We start from the raw sequence: 20,000 nt of genomic DNA, 5'->3' as shown, positions 1-20,000 counted from the left end.
TCTTGTTTCCATAACCCACCGAACGCTGACATGGATTACAGGATCTTTAACGTGCGTATTTGATCTTCTGCTTGCATATACACACGAAGGGGGTTCAGGCACTAGCAGGTCTGCACATATCGTAAAAATCTCCACCCTTTACCCACCAGGCGCCGTCACCGTGATTCGAACCCAGGACCCTCAGATTGACAGTCCAACGCTTTAACCACTCGGCTGTTGCGCCCGTCGAATCGAGTACACAGAATGTAAGAATACAATAAACACAAGCTGCATGCAGCAAAATAAGGCCAAATGAATACGCTTAATAAACAGCCAAAAAAATCGTAAGACGAGACAGAGCGTAAACCTGACAAGATGGCATGGAGAGCCTTGGCCAAAGGAATGATTCAGCGCTTATAGCTTTTAGAGGCGTTTGATTGGCTAAGAGCAGACCGGGCAAGACGGCTCGTCTTTTCACTGTTAGCCGCGTGAAATTTGGCCAAGCAGAGCAAACCGATAGGCCTAGTTTGCATCAGTTTGACATGGTAAGTATATGTATCACCAAACATGGAGTATAATGCAAACTCCTCCTTCTCATATGGCAGAGGAGCTGAATCGCACAGTTCTCATCTTGCTGGGGATTTACATTTGTGGAGCTTTGGCGTCCATGGCTCGGGCCTGGTTGTTTGTTCTGGCTGGTCAACGCATGGTCGCTCGTCTGCGCAAAACCTTGTTCGGGTCCGTCATTCGTCAGGACATCGCCTTCTTTGATGTCAACAGGTGGGGCGCTGTGAGAAAAAAAGTGTGTGGGTGTGTGTGTACACGTGTGTGTGTGTGTGAATGTGTGTGAGTCATGTGTGATTGGGTGTGTATACACATGCTGTGCGTAATTGTTTGTGAATGTGGATGGAAACGCCGTATAGGTGTGTGTGTACATGTGTATGTAAATGCTGTGTGTGATTCATTGCATGTGAATGCGGATGGAAATACTTTATACTGGTGTGTGTGTGTACATGTGTATGTAAATGCTGTTTATCATTCGTTGCATGTGAATGTGGATGGAAATACTTTACGCAGGTGTCTGTGTACATGTGTATGTAAATGCCGTTTATCATTCGTTGCATGTGAATGTGGATGAAAACACTGTGCGTGTATGTGTATGTGCACACTGTGCATCATTGTATGTGAATGTGGATACACTGCACCTCTTCTTCATCTTCTTATTCTTCTTCGTTCGTGGGCTGCAACTCCCACGTTCACTCGCATGTACACGATTGGGCTTTTACGTGCATGACCGTTTTTACCCCGCCATGTAGGCAGCCATACTCCGCTTTCGGGGGTGTGCATGCTGGGTATGTTCTTGTTTCCATAACCCACCGAACGCTGACATGGATTACAGGATCTTTAACGTGCGTATTTGATCTTTTGCACGCATTTACACACGAAGGGGGTTCAGGCACTAGCAGGTCTGCACATATGTTGACCTGGGAGATCGTAAAAATCTCCACCCTTTACCGACCAGGCGCCATCACCGTGATTCGAACCCGGGACCCTCAGATTGAAAGTCCAACGCTTTAACCACTCGGCTATTGCGCCCGTCACACTGCACCTCATCAGCTAGGCAGATGCCCGACCAGCAGGATAACCCAATGTGCTAAGCCAGGCCTTGACCGCATGCGTTTATGCATCTATCAGAGTGGATTTCCTCCACGGAACTTTGTCAGAGGACAACAACACTCTTGTTGCCATGGGTTCTGTTTCAATGCGCCAAGTGCGTGCTGCACACGGGGACCTCGGTTTACCGTCCCATCTGATTGACCAGACGCACAGTTTGATTTTCCGGTCAAGCTTGGGAGAAAGGGCGAGAGAGGGGGGTTTGAACTCTCAGACTCTCTCAGACTCTGTGTTGGTAGATGAGCGTCTTAATCATTCTGCCACCTTCCTCCTCAAGATAGATGGAAACACTGTATGATGAGTGAGTGGAGAAGGTGGGGTGAGGATGAATAACTGTATGCAACACACATGGATTGCATGTTTTGCTGACAGAGATCTGAACATCCAGAGCTTACACACTCGTACATGTGTATATGATGTGAACACATAGCTCTTACAGTTACACACTTGTGATTTGATGATATGAACACAGAGATCTTACATGAACACACAGATCTTCCACACTTGTACATTGATGATATGAACACACAGATCTTACACACTTGTACATTGATGATATGAACACACAGATCTTACACACTTGTACATTGATGATAGGAACACACACATCTTACACACTTGTACATTGATGATATGAACACACAGATCTTACACACTTGTACATTGATGATAGGAACACACAGATCTTACACACTTGTACATTGATGATATGAACACACAGATCTTACACACTTGTACATTGATGATATGAACACACAGATCTTACACACTTGTACATTGATGATGTGAACACACAGATCATACACACTTGTACATTGATGATATGAACACACAGATCTTACACACTTGTACATTGATGACGTGAACACACAGATCTTACACACTTGTACATTGATGATATGAACACACAGATCTTACACACTAGTACATGTGTTGATGATATGAACACACAGATCTTACACACTCGTACATGTGTTTATGACATGAACACACAGATCTTACACACTTGCACATTGACGATGTGAACACACAGTTCAGAATTTAGGCTTGGTTCAGCGCGCTATGAGTCCTTTGACCTGTTCGCCACAAAATCAGTGGGTCACTTTGATGAGAATTGATGGGTCAAGAAGAAATATCCCTTTCTGCCCCCCCCCCCCCCCCTTTCAGTCCCCCATTCCACACAGTGTGTATCAAATTTTCAGTTATACATTGTCCGTCACCGTTTTGTACATTAGATATGCACGCACGCAAACAATTTAATGTTAAATCAAATGTACACACACACACACATGCACGCATATACACACACACACTCACTTTAATGCTAAATAAAATGGCTAGTGGGTGAGTGGGGTGGTGTATGCTGGTTAACTTAGCATGGCCCATCTCTGTTCTTGTTTAATTTCTATGATATGTTCTGTGTATCTTTCAGTTTACTATGTTCTGTTGTATTTACATGTTTTTTTTTTGGTTCTTATTTTCATTCTGTGTTAATGTTTTACACAAACCTAGGCTCAAGGCCTGGTTGACATGTTGGGCGACGGGCGCAATAGCCGAGTGGTTAAAGCGTTGGACTTTCAATCTGAGGGTCCCGGGTTCGAATCACAGTGACGGCGCCTGGTGGGTAAAGGGTGGAGATTTTTACGATCTCCTAGGTCATCATATGTGCAGACCTGCTAGTGCCTGAACCCCCTTCGTGTGTATATACAAGCAGAAGATCAAATACGCACGTTAAAGATCCTGTAATCCATGTCAGCGTTCGGTGGGTTATGGAAACAAGAACATTCCCAGCATGCACACCCCCGAAAGCGGAGTATGGCTGCCTGTATGGCGGGGTAAAAACGGTCATACACGTAAAAGCCCACTCGTGTGCATACGAGTGAACATGGGAGTTGCAGCCCACGAATGCAGAAGAAGAAGAAGAAGACATGTTGGGCTTTTGTGAAGATTGGGCATCTGCTCCTTTTTTTTTCTTTTTCTTTTTCTTTTTTTTTTTTTTTGTAACAGCCTGTGTTGTGTAGTATACATATGGATCAGTCCTCTTGTTTTGACACCTTCTTGAAACTCAAATGGTGAAATAGTCAAAACTGATTAACCAAACAATCAAGTCACAGTCATAGTTTATTGCCTGAAAGCGGTAACCAAGTCAATGCACGTATTGAACTTCAGATTTTTCACGCTCAGATTCGGTACTAATGTATAATGCACTCCAGGTTTGTCTGTGACACTGGAAAAAAAAAATTGAAAGAAAAAAACAACCAAAAAAAAACCGGAACAGGCAAGGAATTAATTTGTCATTTTTTGCATTGTCCACCAGTGACGATGGTTATGTATTCACATAATAATAATAATAATAATAATAATGGTACTTATATAGTGCTAAATCTTGTGCATAAACAAATCAAAGCGCTTTCGCACCAGTCATTCTCACGCAAGCATAACTCTAAAACTGAAAAAAAAAAAAAAAAAAAAAAAAAAAAAAAAAAAAAAAATCTAAAAAGACAAGGAAGAGGCAGGGAAGGGAGGCGATTTTGGGAAGAGGTGGGTTTTAAGGCCAGACTTGAAAGAGCTGAGTGTGGAGACTTGATGAAGCGAAAGAGGAAGTTCATTCCAATTGCAAGGTCCAGAGACAGAGAAAGAACGGTGGCCAACAGTCGAGAGTTTGAATCTGGGTATGTGTAAGTGGAGTGGATCCGAAGCTGATCGTAGTGAGCGAGATGGAGTGTAGAGGTGAAGGCAGCCACAGAGATAGGAAGGGGCTGATTTGTGAATACATTTGTAGCATAGAGTGCTGATCTTGTACTTTATTCGGTGTGAGACAGGGAGCCAGTGGAGATGTTGCAAAAGAGGAGTGGTGTGCTCAGATCTTTTCTTTCTGAGGACGAGTCGGGCAGCAGAATTTTGTATGCGCTGAAGGGACTGAATGGATGAGGCAGGCAAACCAGACAATAGAGAGTTACAGTAGTCAAGGCGAGAGAGAATGAGAGAAACGACAAGTCTAGATGTTGCGTCAGTGGACAGATATTTCCGGATGGAACTGATGCGCCGCAGTTGACAGTAGCAGGATTGACATGTCTGATTGATAAATGTTTGCATGGACAGTGTGTTGTCAAGGACAACGCCGAGGTTCCTGACTGAAGTGGACAGAGGGATGGATGTACTGCCAAGTTTGATTGTATTAGTTGTAATGGAAGAGAGTTTTTGTTTAGTTCCTATGATCATTGCTTCAGTTTTGTCCGCGTTCAATTGTAACTTATTTAGAGTCATCCAATTTTGAATATCCAGGAAGCAGTTAGATGTTTCTTGCAAGAGCGACAACAGTTTTTCAGGTGTATCACTCTTCTGGAGTTGAGTGTCATCAGCATAAGAATGATGACTGACATTATGGCGGTTGATAATTTCAGCGAGAGGAGCAGTGTACAGTGTGAAGAGCACTGGGCCTAAAACAGATCCCTGTGGGACTCCATGTTCAATTTTAACGGGTTCAGACTGGAAATTATCAACAATGACAGACTGGAATCGATCAGTGAGATAAGATTTGAACCAGTTTAGAACAGTGCCGTTGATACCAAATGTAAAATGAAGACGGGAAAGAAGGATTGAATGGTCTATCGTGTCAAAGGTGGCTGACAAGTCGAGAAGAGTGAGAAGGGAGATCTGTCCTGAGTCGGACGCTAGCAGTAGGTTATTCAGGATGTGGAGGAGAGTGGTTTCGGTGCTGTGGTCAGCACGATAGGCAGACTGAAATGGGTGGATGAGATTGTTGAAACAAAGGTGATTGTTGAGCTGCTTCAGGACGGCTTTTTCAAGGAGTTTGGACAGGAATGGAAGATTAGAAACTGGTCGATAGTTTTTCAGAATGTTTGCGTATACCGTTTCATACATACATCCACACACTGCAGGTAATAACTAGTATTCTTAATGTAAAAACAGAAAGAATTAAGAAACATTATTTGAATATAATTATAAACATAGCCTACTATACTGCACATTGATTATAATAGACAGATAAGAATAAAGATAAACTGCGGAAAACCGCAACCAGATAATCAGCACACACCCGCACCAACCCACCCCCCACCCACCCCACACACGCAGAATACTTGATTAAACAAGAGTAATAAACATATGTTCTCAAATAAAAGCATTTCACATATTCGCTTTTAAAAACATTGCAATTAATTATTACATCGTAATTATTAACAGAAATATATTTAGAATATGGACACGTATATATCTATGATATAAAGCCATTGTCACTTGTAACAAAGACACTGATAGTGGTTGTGTATTCATTGTGGCGAGTTGTGCCAACAGTCACAGCTATTGTCATGTGCCAGGATGCCGCACATTCAGACAGATGTCAGTGTGTCAGCCTGTGTGTTTCCTGTGATAAGGAAGCCAGCTAGGACGGTTTTTCAACTTGGGAGTTGGACGGTAGCTTTTGCGCTGACATTTTCCTCTTCTTGTTTATAAATGCATTCGTTGTTTAAGTGACAATAATAATAATGTGTGTGTGTCGGGTGTGTGTGTTTATGTGTGGTGTGTGTGTTTGTGTGTGTGTGTGTTGTTGTTGTCTTCAGTTTAACGTCTTTCCGCTTGAAGTGATATTAGAATGTGTGTGTGTGTGTGTCTGTGTGTGTCTGTGTGTGTGTGTGTGTGTGTGTGTGTGTGTGTGTGTGTGACTTGAGTTTGTACCCCTGAGTAGTTTCAGTTTCAGTTTCAGGATCCCAAGGAGGCGTCACTGCGTTAGGACAAATCCATATACGCTACACCACATCTGCCAAGCAGATGCCTGACCAGCAGCGTAACCCAACATGCTTAGTCAGGCCTTGGTGGGGGAAAAAAAAAGAAAAAAAAGGGGGTGAATAAATAATAGATAAATACATAAAAAAAAAATAATAAAAAAAGATGAACGTGCAAAAAGGTGACACGTGTGCTGTGAGCCTGATATCAGCTCTCGGTCTTTTCTTTCTCTGTGTCACACATGCATGCACACCTCAAGCTGCTGCACACTGGCACTGCGTTCCACTGCAGTTCACAATGTGCAAGCACAGACACTATCAGTGTCTTTGTTACAAGTGACAGTGGCTTTATATCATAGATATATACGTGTCCATATTCTAAATATATTTCTGTTAATAATTACGATGTAATAAACATGCGGGTGTGTGCTGATTATCTGGTTGCGGTTTTCCGCAATTTATCTTTATCCTTATCTGTCTATTATAATCAATGTGCAGTATAGTAGGCTATGTTTATAATTATATTCAAATAATGTTTCTTAATTCTTTCTGTTTTTACATTAAGAATACTAGTTATTACCTGCAGTGTGTGGATGTATGTATGAAACGGTATATGTGATATTTTTTACATTTGTATCTTCATAATATTCGTAAAAGCTGTTGTTGACTTTTACAGTTATGGCCCCCATGTTGTTTACTTGTCTATGTTGTGATAGTGCACCTGACCAAATTTCTCCAGTTGGAAATAATAAAGTTATTCTTATCCTCTTATCTTATCTCTTATCTTATCACAGCTGGTTTTCGGTGCACATTTGGGGGTTGTTTGTTTGCTTTGTTCGTCTGCTGGGTCAGTGTCAAACTGCAGAGGAACAATAGAAACAATTTTTGTTTGTTTGTTTGTTTGTTGTTGTTTTTTTGTTTAGTTTGAAATTGCATTGCAATTACTTTCCAGGAGATTGAAGAGTCTCATTCCCACGAGAGGCCTCTTAGTCTGACTGACTTGCTGATAAATCAGTACAGCCAGTGAACCAGTGGCTGTCACATCGTTTCAGTTCAAGTTTCAAATTGAGCGTTAATGACCGACATCAAATCCTAAACTCTGATAGCTCTGATATGATAAACTTATTCATTTATGATATGAATATATTGTTCTTATAAACTGGTGTATTTGTGATAGGAAAATATATATCTCTTATACGTTTATACATTTATGCATTCTTCTTATGCATCCCCTGGTAGATAATGATGATGTGTATATATGACTTGTGTGACGTGTGGGCCATTATGTATATATGTCTCTCTGTGTGTAGGTGTGTGTGTGTGTGTGTGTGTGTGTGTGTACATGTGTACTCTTATGCTCGGATGTGGGTAATATCTGTGAGTGGAAATACATGTAATTGTGTGTGTGTCTGTGGGGAGGGGGGTGGGGGGGTGCGCACATGTTCTGGCACATATGTGTGTATCCATGCATATATATATATATATGTGTGTGTGTGTGTGTGTGTGTTGGTCAGTGTAGTATGTCAAGCGAATATTTTGGATTTGAACTTGTTGTTGACAGGACCGGTGAACTGTGTAACCGCCTGGCATCAGACACCCAGGTGCTTCAGAACGCTGTCACAGTGAGTTGCGATGTTGTTACCGTCGTTTTGATTACACATACTTAACCGTGACCCAACTAGTGCAGACTCCGGCAGGGGTCTCACATTCCTGTCCTGTGCAAACTACTATCCGCCTGTATGGAGAAAACGAAAGTAACTATGGCTGATAACCTCCCGGAAGTAGGTAACCTCCCCTTTGTTCCGCTGGCTAGCGCCCTCTTTTTCCGGCAGCCATCATGACTCCTGTTCCTGTGCTCTTCATACGGCTAATTTTTTTTTTTGTTGCATTTTCTGTCTGTCTGTCGATTCTCTGGCGTTCTTGTTTTTTGTCAATTTATGTCTCCAACCAGGTCACATAATTATATAGCTCGATTGGGCGATCGCGCTAAAATTAAGGCGCGATCGCAGTCGATTCAGTCCTGATATTGCCCGCTGTGGTTGGCTGGGCTCTAAACAACAAAAATGAATGATGATGATGGTGATGATGATGTTGGTGGCGATGATGATGATGATGATGATGATGGCGATGATGATGATGATCGTGGTGGTGGTGGTGGTGATGGTGATGATGATGACAATGATTGTGATGATGACGATGGTGATGATGATGATGGTGATGATGATGACGATGATGATGATGATGATGATGACGACAATGATGATGATAACGGTGATGATGCTGATGATGATAGTGGTGGTGTGTGTGTGTGTGTGTGTGTGTGTGCAGGTGAACATCTCCATGCTGAGCCGCTACATGCTGCAGATCATAGGGTCTGTGGTGTTCATGTTCATCCTCAACGCCTCGCTGACTGGCATTCTGCTGGCCGTGGTGCCCATCGTCTCCTTCACCGCCGTCAGATACGGTCAGACGTCGCCCGTGTGTTGTTTTGTAGTGCGTTGTTTTGTGTAGTGTGTTGTGTTGTTTTGTGGTGTGTTGTGTTGCTTTGTTTTGTGTTGTTTTGTGGTGTGTTGTGTTGTTTTGTTTTGTGGTGTGTTGTTTTGTTTTGTGGTGTTGTGGTGTGTTGTTTTGTAGTGTGTTGTGGTGTGTTGTTTTGTGTTGTGTTGTGGTGTTTTGTTTTGTGGTGTGTTGTTTTGTAGTGTGTTGTGGTGTGTTGTTTTGTAGTGTGTTGTGGTGTGTTGTTTTGTGTTGTGGTGTGGTGTGTTGTATTTTGTTGTTTTGTGTTGTGTTGTATTGTGTTGTTTTGCGTAGTGTTGTGCTGTGTTGTATTTTCTTTGTGTTGTATTGTGATGTTTTGTGTTGTTTTGTGTTGTGTTGTTTTGCATTGTTTTGTGTTGTGTTGTATTGTGTTGTTTTGCGTAGTGTTGTGCTGTGTTGTATTTTCTTTTGTGTTGTATTGTGATGTTTTGTGTTGTTTTGTGTTGTGTTGTATTGTGGTGTTTTGTGTTGTGCTGTATTGCATTGTATTTCAATATTCTTTGTCACAACAGTTTTCTCTGCATGAAAATCGAACTACCCTCCCCACACACATACACCTCACCCAAGGCTGTTGTCTTTTAGGAACTATATCTCCCCCATCCCCACAAGCACCAACATATACCCTACCAAAGGCTGCTGTCTTTCTGGGAAGTTCTAACCATACCCGCCCGCCCCCCCCCCCCCCCCCCCCCCCACTGCACACATGGGCGCAATAGCCGAATGGTTAAAGCGTTGGACTTTCAATCTGAGGGTCCTGGGTTCAAAATTTGGTGATGGCGCCTGGTGGGTAAAGGGTGGAGAATTTTCCAATCTCCCAGGTCAACATATGTGCAGATCTGCTAGTGCCTGAACCCCCTTCGTGTGTATACGCACGCAGAAGATCAAATACGCATGTTAAAGATCCTGTGACCCATGTCAGTGTCCGGCGGGTTATGGAAACAACATATCAAGCATGCACACGTCTGAAAACGGAGTATGGCTGCCTACATGGTGGGGTTAATAAACAAAACGGTCATACATGTAAAATGTTACATGTCTGTCTGGGCTTGTATGTGTGTGTGTGCCTGAAATCTGATTGAATGACATGGGAAACGAATGATGAGCGCCCAGCGGCAGCCGTCAGTCGGCTCTACCCAGCCAGGTAGGCAGCCTGTTGTGCAAATGACCCCATGTTTGTAAAGCGCACACACACACACACACACACACACACACACTCACACACACACACACATGACCAAGGGCTGCCATCTTTCAGGGAAGTTCTAACCATACCCCTCCCCCCCCAGACCCCCCCCCCCAGTCCCCCCTCCCCCACAAGCACACACCTGAACAAAGGCTGTTGTCTTTCAGGGAAGTTCTAACCATACCCCTCCCCCCCCCCAGACCCCCCCCCCCCCCCACCCAGTCCCCCCTCCCCCACAAGCACACACCTGAACAAAGGCTGCTGTCTTTCAGGGAAGTTCTAACCATACCCCTCCCCCCCCAGACCCCCCCCGCCCAGTCCCCCCTCCCCCACAAGCACACACCTGAACAAAGGCTGCTGTCTTTCAGGGAAGTTCTAACCATACCCCTCCCCCCCCAGACCCCCGCCACCCCCCCCCCCTACCCCCCCCACACCCTCCCCTGGCCCCCCCACAGACACACACCTGAACAAAGGCTGTTGTCTTTCAGGGAAGTTCTAACACCACACACACACACAGACACCTGACCAAGGGCTGCTCGTCTTTCAGGGAAGTTTGTGCAGAAGAAGCGGAAGGAATTCCAGGACAGACTGGCGGACGCAGGGACACAGGCGGAGGAGGCGCTGTCCAGTGTGCGCACCGTGCGCATGTTCTCCGGGGAGCCCAAAGTGAAGGAGCTGTACGGCGCCGAGATCGACAGGAGCTACCGTGTGGGCTCTGCTCTGGCTCTGGCTCAAGGTCTGTGGGCACCCCTGTGTTGTATTGTGTTGTATTGTATTGTATTGTATTGTATCAGTACGGTGCTAAGATCGACAAGATCTACCATGTGGGCTCACCTCTGTCTCTGGCTGAAGGTCTGTGGTCCGTCACCGCTCCTGTACTGTATTGTATAATACAATACAATACATTGCATTGCATTGTATTGTATTGCATTGCATTGCATTGCATTGCATTGTATCTGTATGGTGCTTAGATCGACAAGATCTACCGACGGGCGCAATAGCCGAGTGGTTTAAGGGTTGGACTGTCAATCTGAGGGTCCCGGGTTCGAATCACGGTGACGGCGTCTGGTGGGTAAAGGGTGGAGATTTTTACGATCTCCCAGGTCAACATATGTGCAGACCTGCTAGTGCCTGAACCCCCCTTCGTGTGTATATGCAAGCAGAAGATCAAATACGCACGTTAAAGATCCTGTAATCCATGTCAGCGTTCGGTGGGTTATGGAAACAAGAACATACCCAGCATGCACACACCCCAAAAACGGAGTATGGCTGCCTACATGGCGGGGTAAAAACGGTCATACACGTAAAAGCCCACTCGTGCGCATACGAGTGAACGCAGAAGAAGACGAAGAAGCATGGTATTGTATTGTATTTGTATGATGCTTAGATCGACAAGAGCTACTGTGTGGACTCGGTTTTGGTGCTGGCTGAAGGTCTGTGGTCCATCACTACTCCTGTTCTGTACTGTATTGTATTGTATTGTATTGTATGGTATTGTATTGTATTGTATGGTATTGTATTGTATGGTGCTGAGATTGACCGCAGCTACTGTGAAGGCTTGGCACTGGCTCTGGCTCTGGCTCAAGGTCTGTGTTCACCCACCTCCCCTGTCGCCCCTCAGTTCAGTGACCTTCTCTTCAGTGTAATTCATTTAGTTCAGTGTGCTTCATTTTAGTTCAGTGTACTTCATTTTAGTTAAGTGTGCTTCATTTTTAGTTAAGTGTGCTTCATTTTAGTTCAGTGTGCTTCATTTTAGTTACATGTGCTTTATTTTAGTTCATTGTACTTCATTTTAGTTCAGTGTACTTCATTTTAGTTCAGTGTGCTTCATTTTAGTTCAGTGTACTTCATTTTAGTTCAGTGTACTTCATTTTAGTTCAGTGTGCTTCATTTTAGTTCAGTGTACTTCATTTTAGTTCAGTGTGCTTCATTTTAGTTAAGTGTGCTTCATTTTAGTTCTGCTTCATTTTAATTCAGTGTTTCAGTTCAGTTCAGTTTACTTCAGTTCTGTTCAGTTTAGATCAGGGTGCTTCAGTTCAGTTTTACTTCAGTGCAGTTCAGTTTAGTTCAATGTGGTAGACGGGCGCCGTAGCCGAATGGTTAAAGCGTTGGACTTTCGATCTGAGGGTCCCGGGTTCGAATCACGGTGACGGCGCCTGGTGGGTAAAGGGTGGAGATTTTTACGATCTCCCAGGTCAACATATGTGCAGACCTGCCAGTGCCTGAACCCCTTTCGTGTGTATACGCAAGCATAAGATCAAGTACGCACGTTAAAGATCCTGTAATCCATGTCAGCGTTCGGTGGGTTATGGAAACAAGAACATACCCAGCATGCACACCCCCGAAAGCGGAGTATGGCTGCCGACATGGCGGGGTAAAAACGGTCAAACATGTAAAAAGCCCACTCGCGTATATACGAGTGAACGTGGGAGTTGAAGCCTACGAACGCAGAAGAAGAAGAAGAAGTAGTTCAATGTGGTAGCACCACTCCCTTTGGAATTTTGAGATACAACAGTGAATGTTTGCATTCTCCAGTTGTGCATCTTAAATGAACATGAAACCAGGGCATTGATGGAGTCTCCCGTCGGACCGACGGATGAGTAGGCAGGCAGGCTTATCTGTCGGTGTGTGTCCTCAAATGGGAGAAGAGGCCGATTCTGGATGTGGAGCACTTCCCACGGGTCATTAGGGCAATAGATATTAAGTTAAAAACCTCTAATTCTGAGGAGTCCCACCCACACTGCCTTCAGAGGGTCACTCTAGTGATGCACATTCTGAATGAAATCTGCTTAGCTACACACAGACAAAGGCAGGCATTGCCTTCTTGCCGCAATGGTCTCCTGCTTTCTGGACCAAGCTGTGGTGAAGGGAAGCAACTCTTGTTTGGAGCATACCGGCCTGGCATCAGACTGAAGCTCCTATACATTAGTGTCACTCGTTCTATGTGTTCATTTTAAACACGCTTAGAATGTCGTGTGAACTCGCTCATTGGCCATCCAGCGTGTCCTGTCCTTTCCCCAAACAGATGAGATGTATATTTACATTTCAGGGACCCTGTGACATAGTCTTTTATGTAAATTCATAGGTCAAGCATTGAAGACAATGCCTCCATGGTCCTATCATCACTTCATAGGTCTGGTATTGCAGGCAAACCCTTCAAGGTTCTTTCATCAATACGTAGGTGTGGTACTGAAGTCAAACTCTCTACGGTTCTGTCATCAATTCATAGGTGTGGTATTGAAGACAAAGTCTCCAAGGTTCTGTCATCAGTAAATATGTCTTGGTATTGAAGACAAACTCTCCAAACTTCTATCATCAGTAAATATGTCTTGGTGTTGAAGACAAACTCTCCAAACTTCTATCATCAATACATAGGTCTAGTATTGAAGACAGACTCTCCAAGGTTCTATCATCAAGACATAGGTGTGGTATTGAAGACAAACTCTCTAAGGTTCTATCATCAAGACATAGGTGTGGTATTGAAGACAAACTCTCTAAGGTTCTGTCATCAATACATAGGTGTGGTATTGAAGACAAACTCTCCAAGGTTCTGTCATCAATAAATGTGTCTTGGTATTGAAGACAAACTCTCCAAACTTCTATCATCAGTAAATATGTCTTGGTGTTGAAGACAAACTCTCCAAACTTCTATCATCAATACATAGGTCTAGTATTGAAGACAAACTCTCCAAGGTTCTGTCCTCAGTACATAGTTTTGGTATTGAAGGCAAACCCTTCGTGGCCATGTCATCAATACATAAATTATGTCTTGGTATTGAAGGCAAACCCTTCATGGCCATGTCATCAATACATAAATGATGTCTTGGTATTGAAGGCAAACCCTTCGTGGCCATGTCATCAATACATAAATGATGTCTTGGTATTGAAGGCAAACCCTTCATGGCCATGTCATCAATACATAAATTATGTCTTGGTATTGAAGGCAAACCCTTCGTGGCCATGTCATCAATACATAAATTATGTCTTGGTATTGAAGGCAAACCCTTTGTGGCCATGTCATCAATACATGAATTATGTCTTGGTATTGAAGGCAAACCCTTCATGGCCATGTCATCAATACATAAATTATGTCTTGGTATTGAAGGCAAACCCTTCGTGGCCATGTCATCAATACATAAATTATGTCTTGGTATTGAAGGCAAACCCTTCGTGGCCATGTCATCAATACATAAATTATGTCTTGGTGTTGAAGGCAAACTCTCCAAGATTCCTTCATCAGTACATTGGTCTAGTACTGAAGACAAACTCTCCAAGGTTCTGTGATCATTGCATAGGCAAACCCTTCATGGTTATGTCATTAATACATAGGTCTGGTATTGAAGAAAAAAAACCCAACATGTATCTGTGACTGTGTTTTTCATCCCTCTGAACTGGAGCATGTAATGGTGATGATTATGATTATTATTCTCATTGTTATTATTGGGGTGATAATGATACGATAAAGTTTAGGATGTGTGTGAGGTGACACAGACAGTGTGTGTTGTGACAGGTGTGTGTGTGTGTGTGTGTGTGTGTGTGTGTGTGTGTGTGTGAGAGAGAGAGGTACAGGTGACACAGACAGTGTGTGTTGGTGACAGGTGTGTGTGTGTGAGAGGTACAGGTAACGCAGACAGTGCGTGCTGGTGACAGGTGTGTGTGTGTGAGGCACAGGTGACACAGACAGTGTGTGTTGGCAACAGGTGTGTGTGTGAGAGAGAGGTACAGGTGATACAGGTAGTGTGTGTTGGTGACAGGTGTGTGTGTGTGTGAGAGAGAGGTACAGGTGACACAGACAGTGTGTGTTGGTGACAGGTGTGTATGTGAGAGAGGTACAGGTGACATAGACAGTGTGTGTTGGTGACAGGTGTGTGTGAGAGAGAGGCACAGGTGACACAGACAGTGTGTGTTGGTGACAGGTGTGTGTGTGTGAGGCACAGGTGACACAGACAGTGTGTGTCAGTGACAGGTGTGTGTGTGAGAGGTACAGGTGACACAGACAGTGTGTGTTGGTGACAGGTGTGTGTGTGAGAGGTACAGGTGACACAGACAGTGTGCGTTGGCGACAGGTGTGTGTGTGTGAGAGAGAGGTACAGGTGACACAGACAGTGTGTGTTGGTGACAGGTGTGTGTGTGTGAGAGAGAGGTACAGGTGACACAGACAGTGTGTGTTGGCAACAGGTGTGTGTGTGAGAGAGAGGTACAGGTGATACAGACAGTGTGTGTTGGTGACAGGTGTGTGTGTGTGAGAGAGAGGTACAGGTGATACAGACAGTGTGTGTTGGTGACAGGTGTGTGTGTGTGAGAGAGAGGTACAGGTGATACAGACAGTGTGTGTTGGCAACAGGTGTGTGTGTGAGAGAGAGGTACAGGTGATACAGACAGTGTGTGTTGGTGACAGGTGTGTGTGTGTGAGAGAGAGGCACAGGTGACACAGACAGTGTGTGTTGGCGACAGGTGTGTGTGAGAGAGGTACAGGTAACACAGACAGTGTGTGTTGGTGACAGGTGTGTGTGTGTGAGGCACAGGTGACACAGACAGTGTGTGTTGGTGACAGGTGTGTGTGTGTGAGAGGCACAGGTGACACAGACAGTGTGTGTTGGTGACAGGTGTGTGTAAGAGAGAGGTACAGGTGACACAGACAGTGTGTGTTGGTGACAGGTGTGTGTGTGTGAGGTACAGGTGACACAGACAGTGTGTGTTGGTGACAGGTGTGTGTGTGTGAGGCACAGGTGACACAGACAGTGTGTGTTGGTGACAGGTGTGTGTGTGTGAGGCACAGGTGACACAGTAGTGTGTGTTGGTGACAGGTGTGTGTGTGTGAGAGGCACAGGTGACACAGACAGTGTGTGTTGGTGACAGGTGTGTGTGAGAGAGAGGTACAGGTGACACAGACAGTGTGTGTTGGTGACAGGTGTGTGTGAGAGAGAGGTACAGGTGACACAGACAGTGTGTGTTGGTGACAGGTGTGTGTGTGTAAGAGGTACAGGTGACACAGACCGTGTGTGTTGGTGACATGTGTGTGTGTGTGTGAGAGAGGTACAGGTGACACAGACAGTGTGTGTTGGTGACAGGTGTGTGTGTGTGTGTGAGGTACAGGTGACACAGACAGTGTGTGTTGGTGACAGGTGTGTGTGTGTGTGAGAGGTACAGGTGACACAGACAGTGTGTGTTGGTGACAGGTGTGTGTGTGTGTGTGAGGTACAAGTGACACAGACAGTGTGTGCTGGCAACAGGTGTGTGTGTGTGAGAGAGAGGTACAGGTGACACAGACAGTGTGTGTTGGTGACAGGTGTGTGTGTGTGAGAGAGGCACAGGTGACACAGACAGTGTGTGTTGGTGACAGGTGTGTGTGAGAGAGGTACAGGTGACACAGACAGTGTGTGTTGGTGACAGGTGTGTGTGTGAGAGGTACAGGTGACACAGACAGTGTGTGTTGGTGACAGGTGTGTGTGTGTGAGAGAGAGGTACAGGTGACACAGACAGTGTGTGTCGGTGACAGGTGTGTGTGTGAGAGAGGTACAGGTGACGCAGACAGTGTATGTTGGTGACAGGTGTGTGTGTGTGAGGTACAGGTGACACAGACAGTGTGTGTTGGTGACAGGTGTGTGTGTGAGAGAGAGAGGTACAGGTGACACAGACAGTGTGTGTTGGTGACAGGTGTGTGTGAGAGAGAGGTACAGGTGACACAGACAATGTGTGTTGGTGACAGGTGTGTGTGAGAGAGAGGCACAGGTAACACAGACAGTGTGTGTTGGTGACAGGTGTGTGTGTGTGAGAGGCACAGGTGACACAGACAGTGTGTGTTGGTGACAGGTGTGTGTGTGTGAGAGGCACAGGTGACACAGACGGTGTGTGTTGGCGACAGGTGTGTGTGAGAGAGGTACAGGTAACACAGACAGTGTGTGTTGGTGACAGGTGTGTGTGTGTGAGAGAGGTACAGGTAACACAGACAGTGTGTGTTGGTGACAGGTGTGTGTGTGTGAGAGAGGTACAGGTAACACAGTAGTGTGTGTTGGTGACAGGTGTGTGTGTGTGAGAGAGGTACAGGTAACACAGACAGTGTGTGTTGGTGACAGGTGTGTGTGTGTGAGAGAGGTACAGGTAACACAGACAGTGTGTGTTGGTGACAGGTGTGTGTGTGTGAGAGAGGTACAGGTAACACAGTAGTGTGTGTTGGTGACAGGTGTGTGTGTGAGAGAGGTACAGGTGACACAGACAGTGTGTGTTGGTGACAGGTGTGTGTGTGTTAGAGGTACAGGTGACACAGACAGTGTGTGTTGGTGACAGGTGTGTGTGAGAGAGAGGCACAGGTAACACAGACAGTGTGTGTTGGTGACAGGTGTGTGTGTGTGAGAGAGAGAGGTACAGGTGACACAGACAGTGTGTGTTGGTGACAGGTGTGTGTGTGTGAGAGAGAGGTACAGGTGACACAGACAGTGTGTGTTGGTGACAGGTGTGTGTGTGAGAGAGAGGTACGGGTGACACAGACAGTGTGTGTTGGTGACAGGTGTGTGTGTGACAGAGAGGTACAGGTGACACAGACGGTGTGTGTTGGCGACAGGAGCGTTTGATGGACTGATCGGCACGCTGGCCTATGGGTCAGTGTCTCTGGTCCTGTGGTATGGTGGTAAACTGGTCAACGAGGGCGACCTGTCTGCTGGAGTGTTGACCTGTGAGTATTGCTCTGTGTGTGTGTGTGTGTGTGTGTGTGTGTGTGTGTGTCTGTGTGTGTGTGTGGATGGGAGGGTGGGGGGTATGTGGGGTGTGTTTGTGGGGGTTGGGGTATGTGTGTGTGTGTGTATGTGTGTGTGTGATTGAGGAAGTATGTATCTGTGGCTTGTCGTGAAATCATCACACACACACACACACACACACACACACACACACACACACACACACTCATCAAAACCAGAATCACTTTATTATCTCAGTACGAGACACTAAGTGTGGTGAAGACTGCGGCACATACAAATAACCAGCAAAAGCAGTCAAAGATGGCATGAAACATGGAACTAAAACACACGCAACAAAATCAAAGCAAAGCAACCCTAGACAAAAATACTTTTAGTTTTACACTATTGACAACACATACACACACATACACAGACACACGTCCACACACACATAATATATGCATGCACACACACACACAAACGCACATGCACACGCATGCACACACACACAAACACACACACACATGCACGCGCACACACACACACACACACTCACACACACATGCTTCAAAGCTAAGCATGGCATGAAGTAACAAAACATCAGTTATCTCAATAACTGGAAACTAGATTCAGCATAGAAACACCATTTGTAGATAGCATAGCCATAGACATGGTTAATCATGAACATTTAATTCCATAAACATGGATGCACAATCATGAACCATGGCCATAGAATTCAGTGGAAGTGACAAAGGTGTCCCCAAACCATGGCCATAGAATCCAGTGGAAGTGACAAAGGTGTCCCCAAACCATGGCCATAGAATTCAGTGGAAGTGACAAAGGTGTCCCCAAACCATGGCCATAGAATCCAGTGGAAGTGACAAAGGTGTCCCCAAACCATGGCCATAGAATCCAGTGGAAGTGACAAAGGTGTCCCAAACCATGGCCATAGAATTCAGTGGAAGTGACAAAAGTGTCCCAAACCATGGCCATAGAATCCAGTGGAAGTGACAAAGGTGTCCCCAAACCATGGCCATAGAATCCAGTGGAAGTGACAAAGGTGTCCCCAAACCATGGCCATAGAATCCAGTGGAAGTGACAAAGGTGTCCCCAAACCATGGCCATAGAATTCAGTGGAAGTGACAAAGGTGTCCCAAACCATGGCCATAGAATTCAGTGGAAGTGACAAAGGTGTCCCCAAACCATGGCCATAGAATCCAGTGGAAGTGACAAAGGTGTCCCCAAACCATGGCCATAGAATCCAGTGGAAGTAACAAAGGTGTCTTAAACCATGGCCATAGAATCCAGTGGAAGTGACACAGGTGTCCCAAACCATGGCCATAGAATTCAGTGGAAGTGACAAAGGTGTCCCCAAACCATGGCCATAGAATCCAGTGGAAGTGACAAAGGTGTCCCAAACCATGGCCATAGAATTCAGTGGAAGTGACAAAGGTGTCCCCAAACCATGGCCATAGAATCCAGTGGAAGTGACAAAGGTGTCCCCAAACCATGGCCATAGAATCCAGTGGAAGTGACAAAGGTGTCCCCAAACCATGGCCATAGAATTCAGTGGAAGTGACAAAGGTGTCCCCAAACCATGGCCATAGAATCCAGTGGAAGTGACAAAGGTGTCCCCAAACCATGGCCATAGAATCCAGTGGAAGTGACAAAGGTGTCCCCAAACCATGGCCATAGAATCCAGTGGAAGTGACAAAGGTGTCCCCAAACCATGGCCATAGAATCCAGTGGAAGTGACAAAGGTGTCCCCAAACCATGGCCATAGAATCCAGTGGAAGTGACAAAGGTGTCCCCAAACCATGGCCATAGAATCCAGTGGAAGTGACAAAGGTGTCCCCAAACCATGGCCATAGAATCCAGTGGAAGTGACAAAGGTGTCCCCAAACCATGGCCATAGAATTCAGTGGAAGTGACAAAGGTGTCCCCAAACCATGGCCATAGAATTCAGTGGAAGTGACAAAGGTGTCCCCAAACCATGGCCATAGAATCCAGTGGAAGTAAGAAAGGTGTCTTAAACCATGGCCATAGAATCCAGTGGAAGTGACACAGGTGTCCCAAACCATGGCCATAGAATTCAGTGGAAGTGACAAAAGTGTCCCAAACCATGGCCATAGAATCCAGTGGAAGTGACAAAGGTGTCCCCAAACCATGGCCATAGAATTCAGTGGAAGTGACAAAGGTGTCCCAAAC

At 45.3% G+C, this 20,000-nt stretch overlaps 1 protein-coding gene across 1 annotated transcript in view; it reads left to right on the top strand.

The window, feature by feature from the left end:
* Positions 1 to 20,000, top strand: part of LOC143274764 (uncharacterized) — a 53,014-nt gene that overhangs the window by 13,292 nt on the left and 19,722 nt on the right. The window contains exons 5-9 of the mRNA XM_076578688.1: positions 585 to 759; positions 7,960 to 8,020; positions 8,727 to 8,862; positions 10,667 to 10,855; positions 17,681 to 17,791. Coding sequence (XP_076434803.1) covers positions 585 to 759; positions 7,960 to 8,020; positions 8,727 to 8,862; positions 10,667 to 10,855; positions 17,681 to 17,791 — 672 coding nt within the window. The remainder of the gene's footprint in view (positions 1 to 584; positions 760 to 7,959; positions 8,021 to 8,726; positions 8,863 to 10,666; positions 10,856 to 17,680; positions 17,792 to 20,000) is intronic.

Source organism: Babylonia areolata, chromosome 29 (assembly GCF_041734735.1).
Source record: "Babylonia areolata isolate BAREFJ2019XMU chromosome 29, ASM4173473v1, whole genome shotgun sequence".
Taxonomy (NCBI): Eukaryota; Metazoa; Mollusca; class Gastropoda; order Neogastropoda; family Buccinidae; genus Babylonia; species Babylonia areolata.
This window is presented reverse-complemented; position numbering and strand designations above follow the sequence as displayed.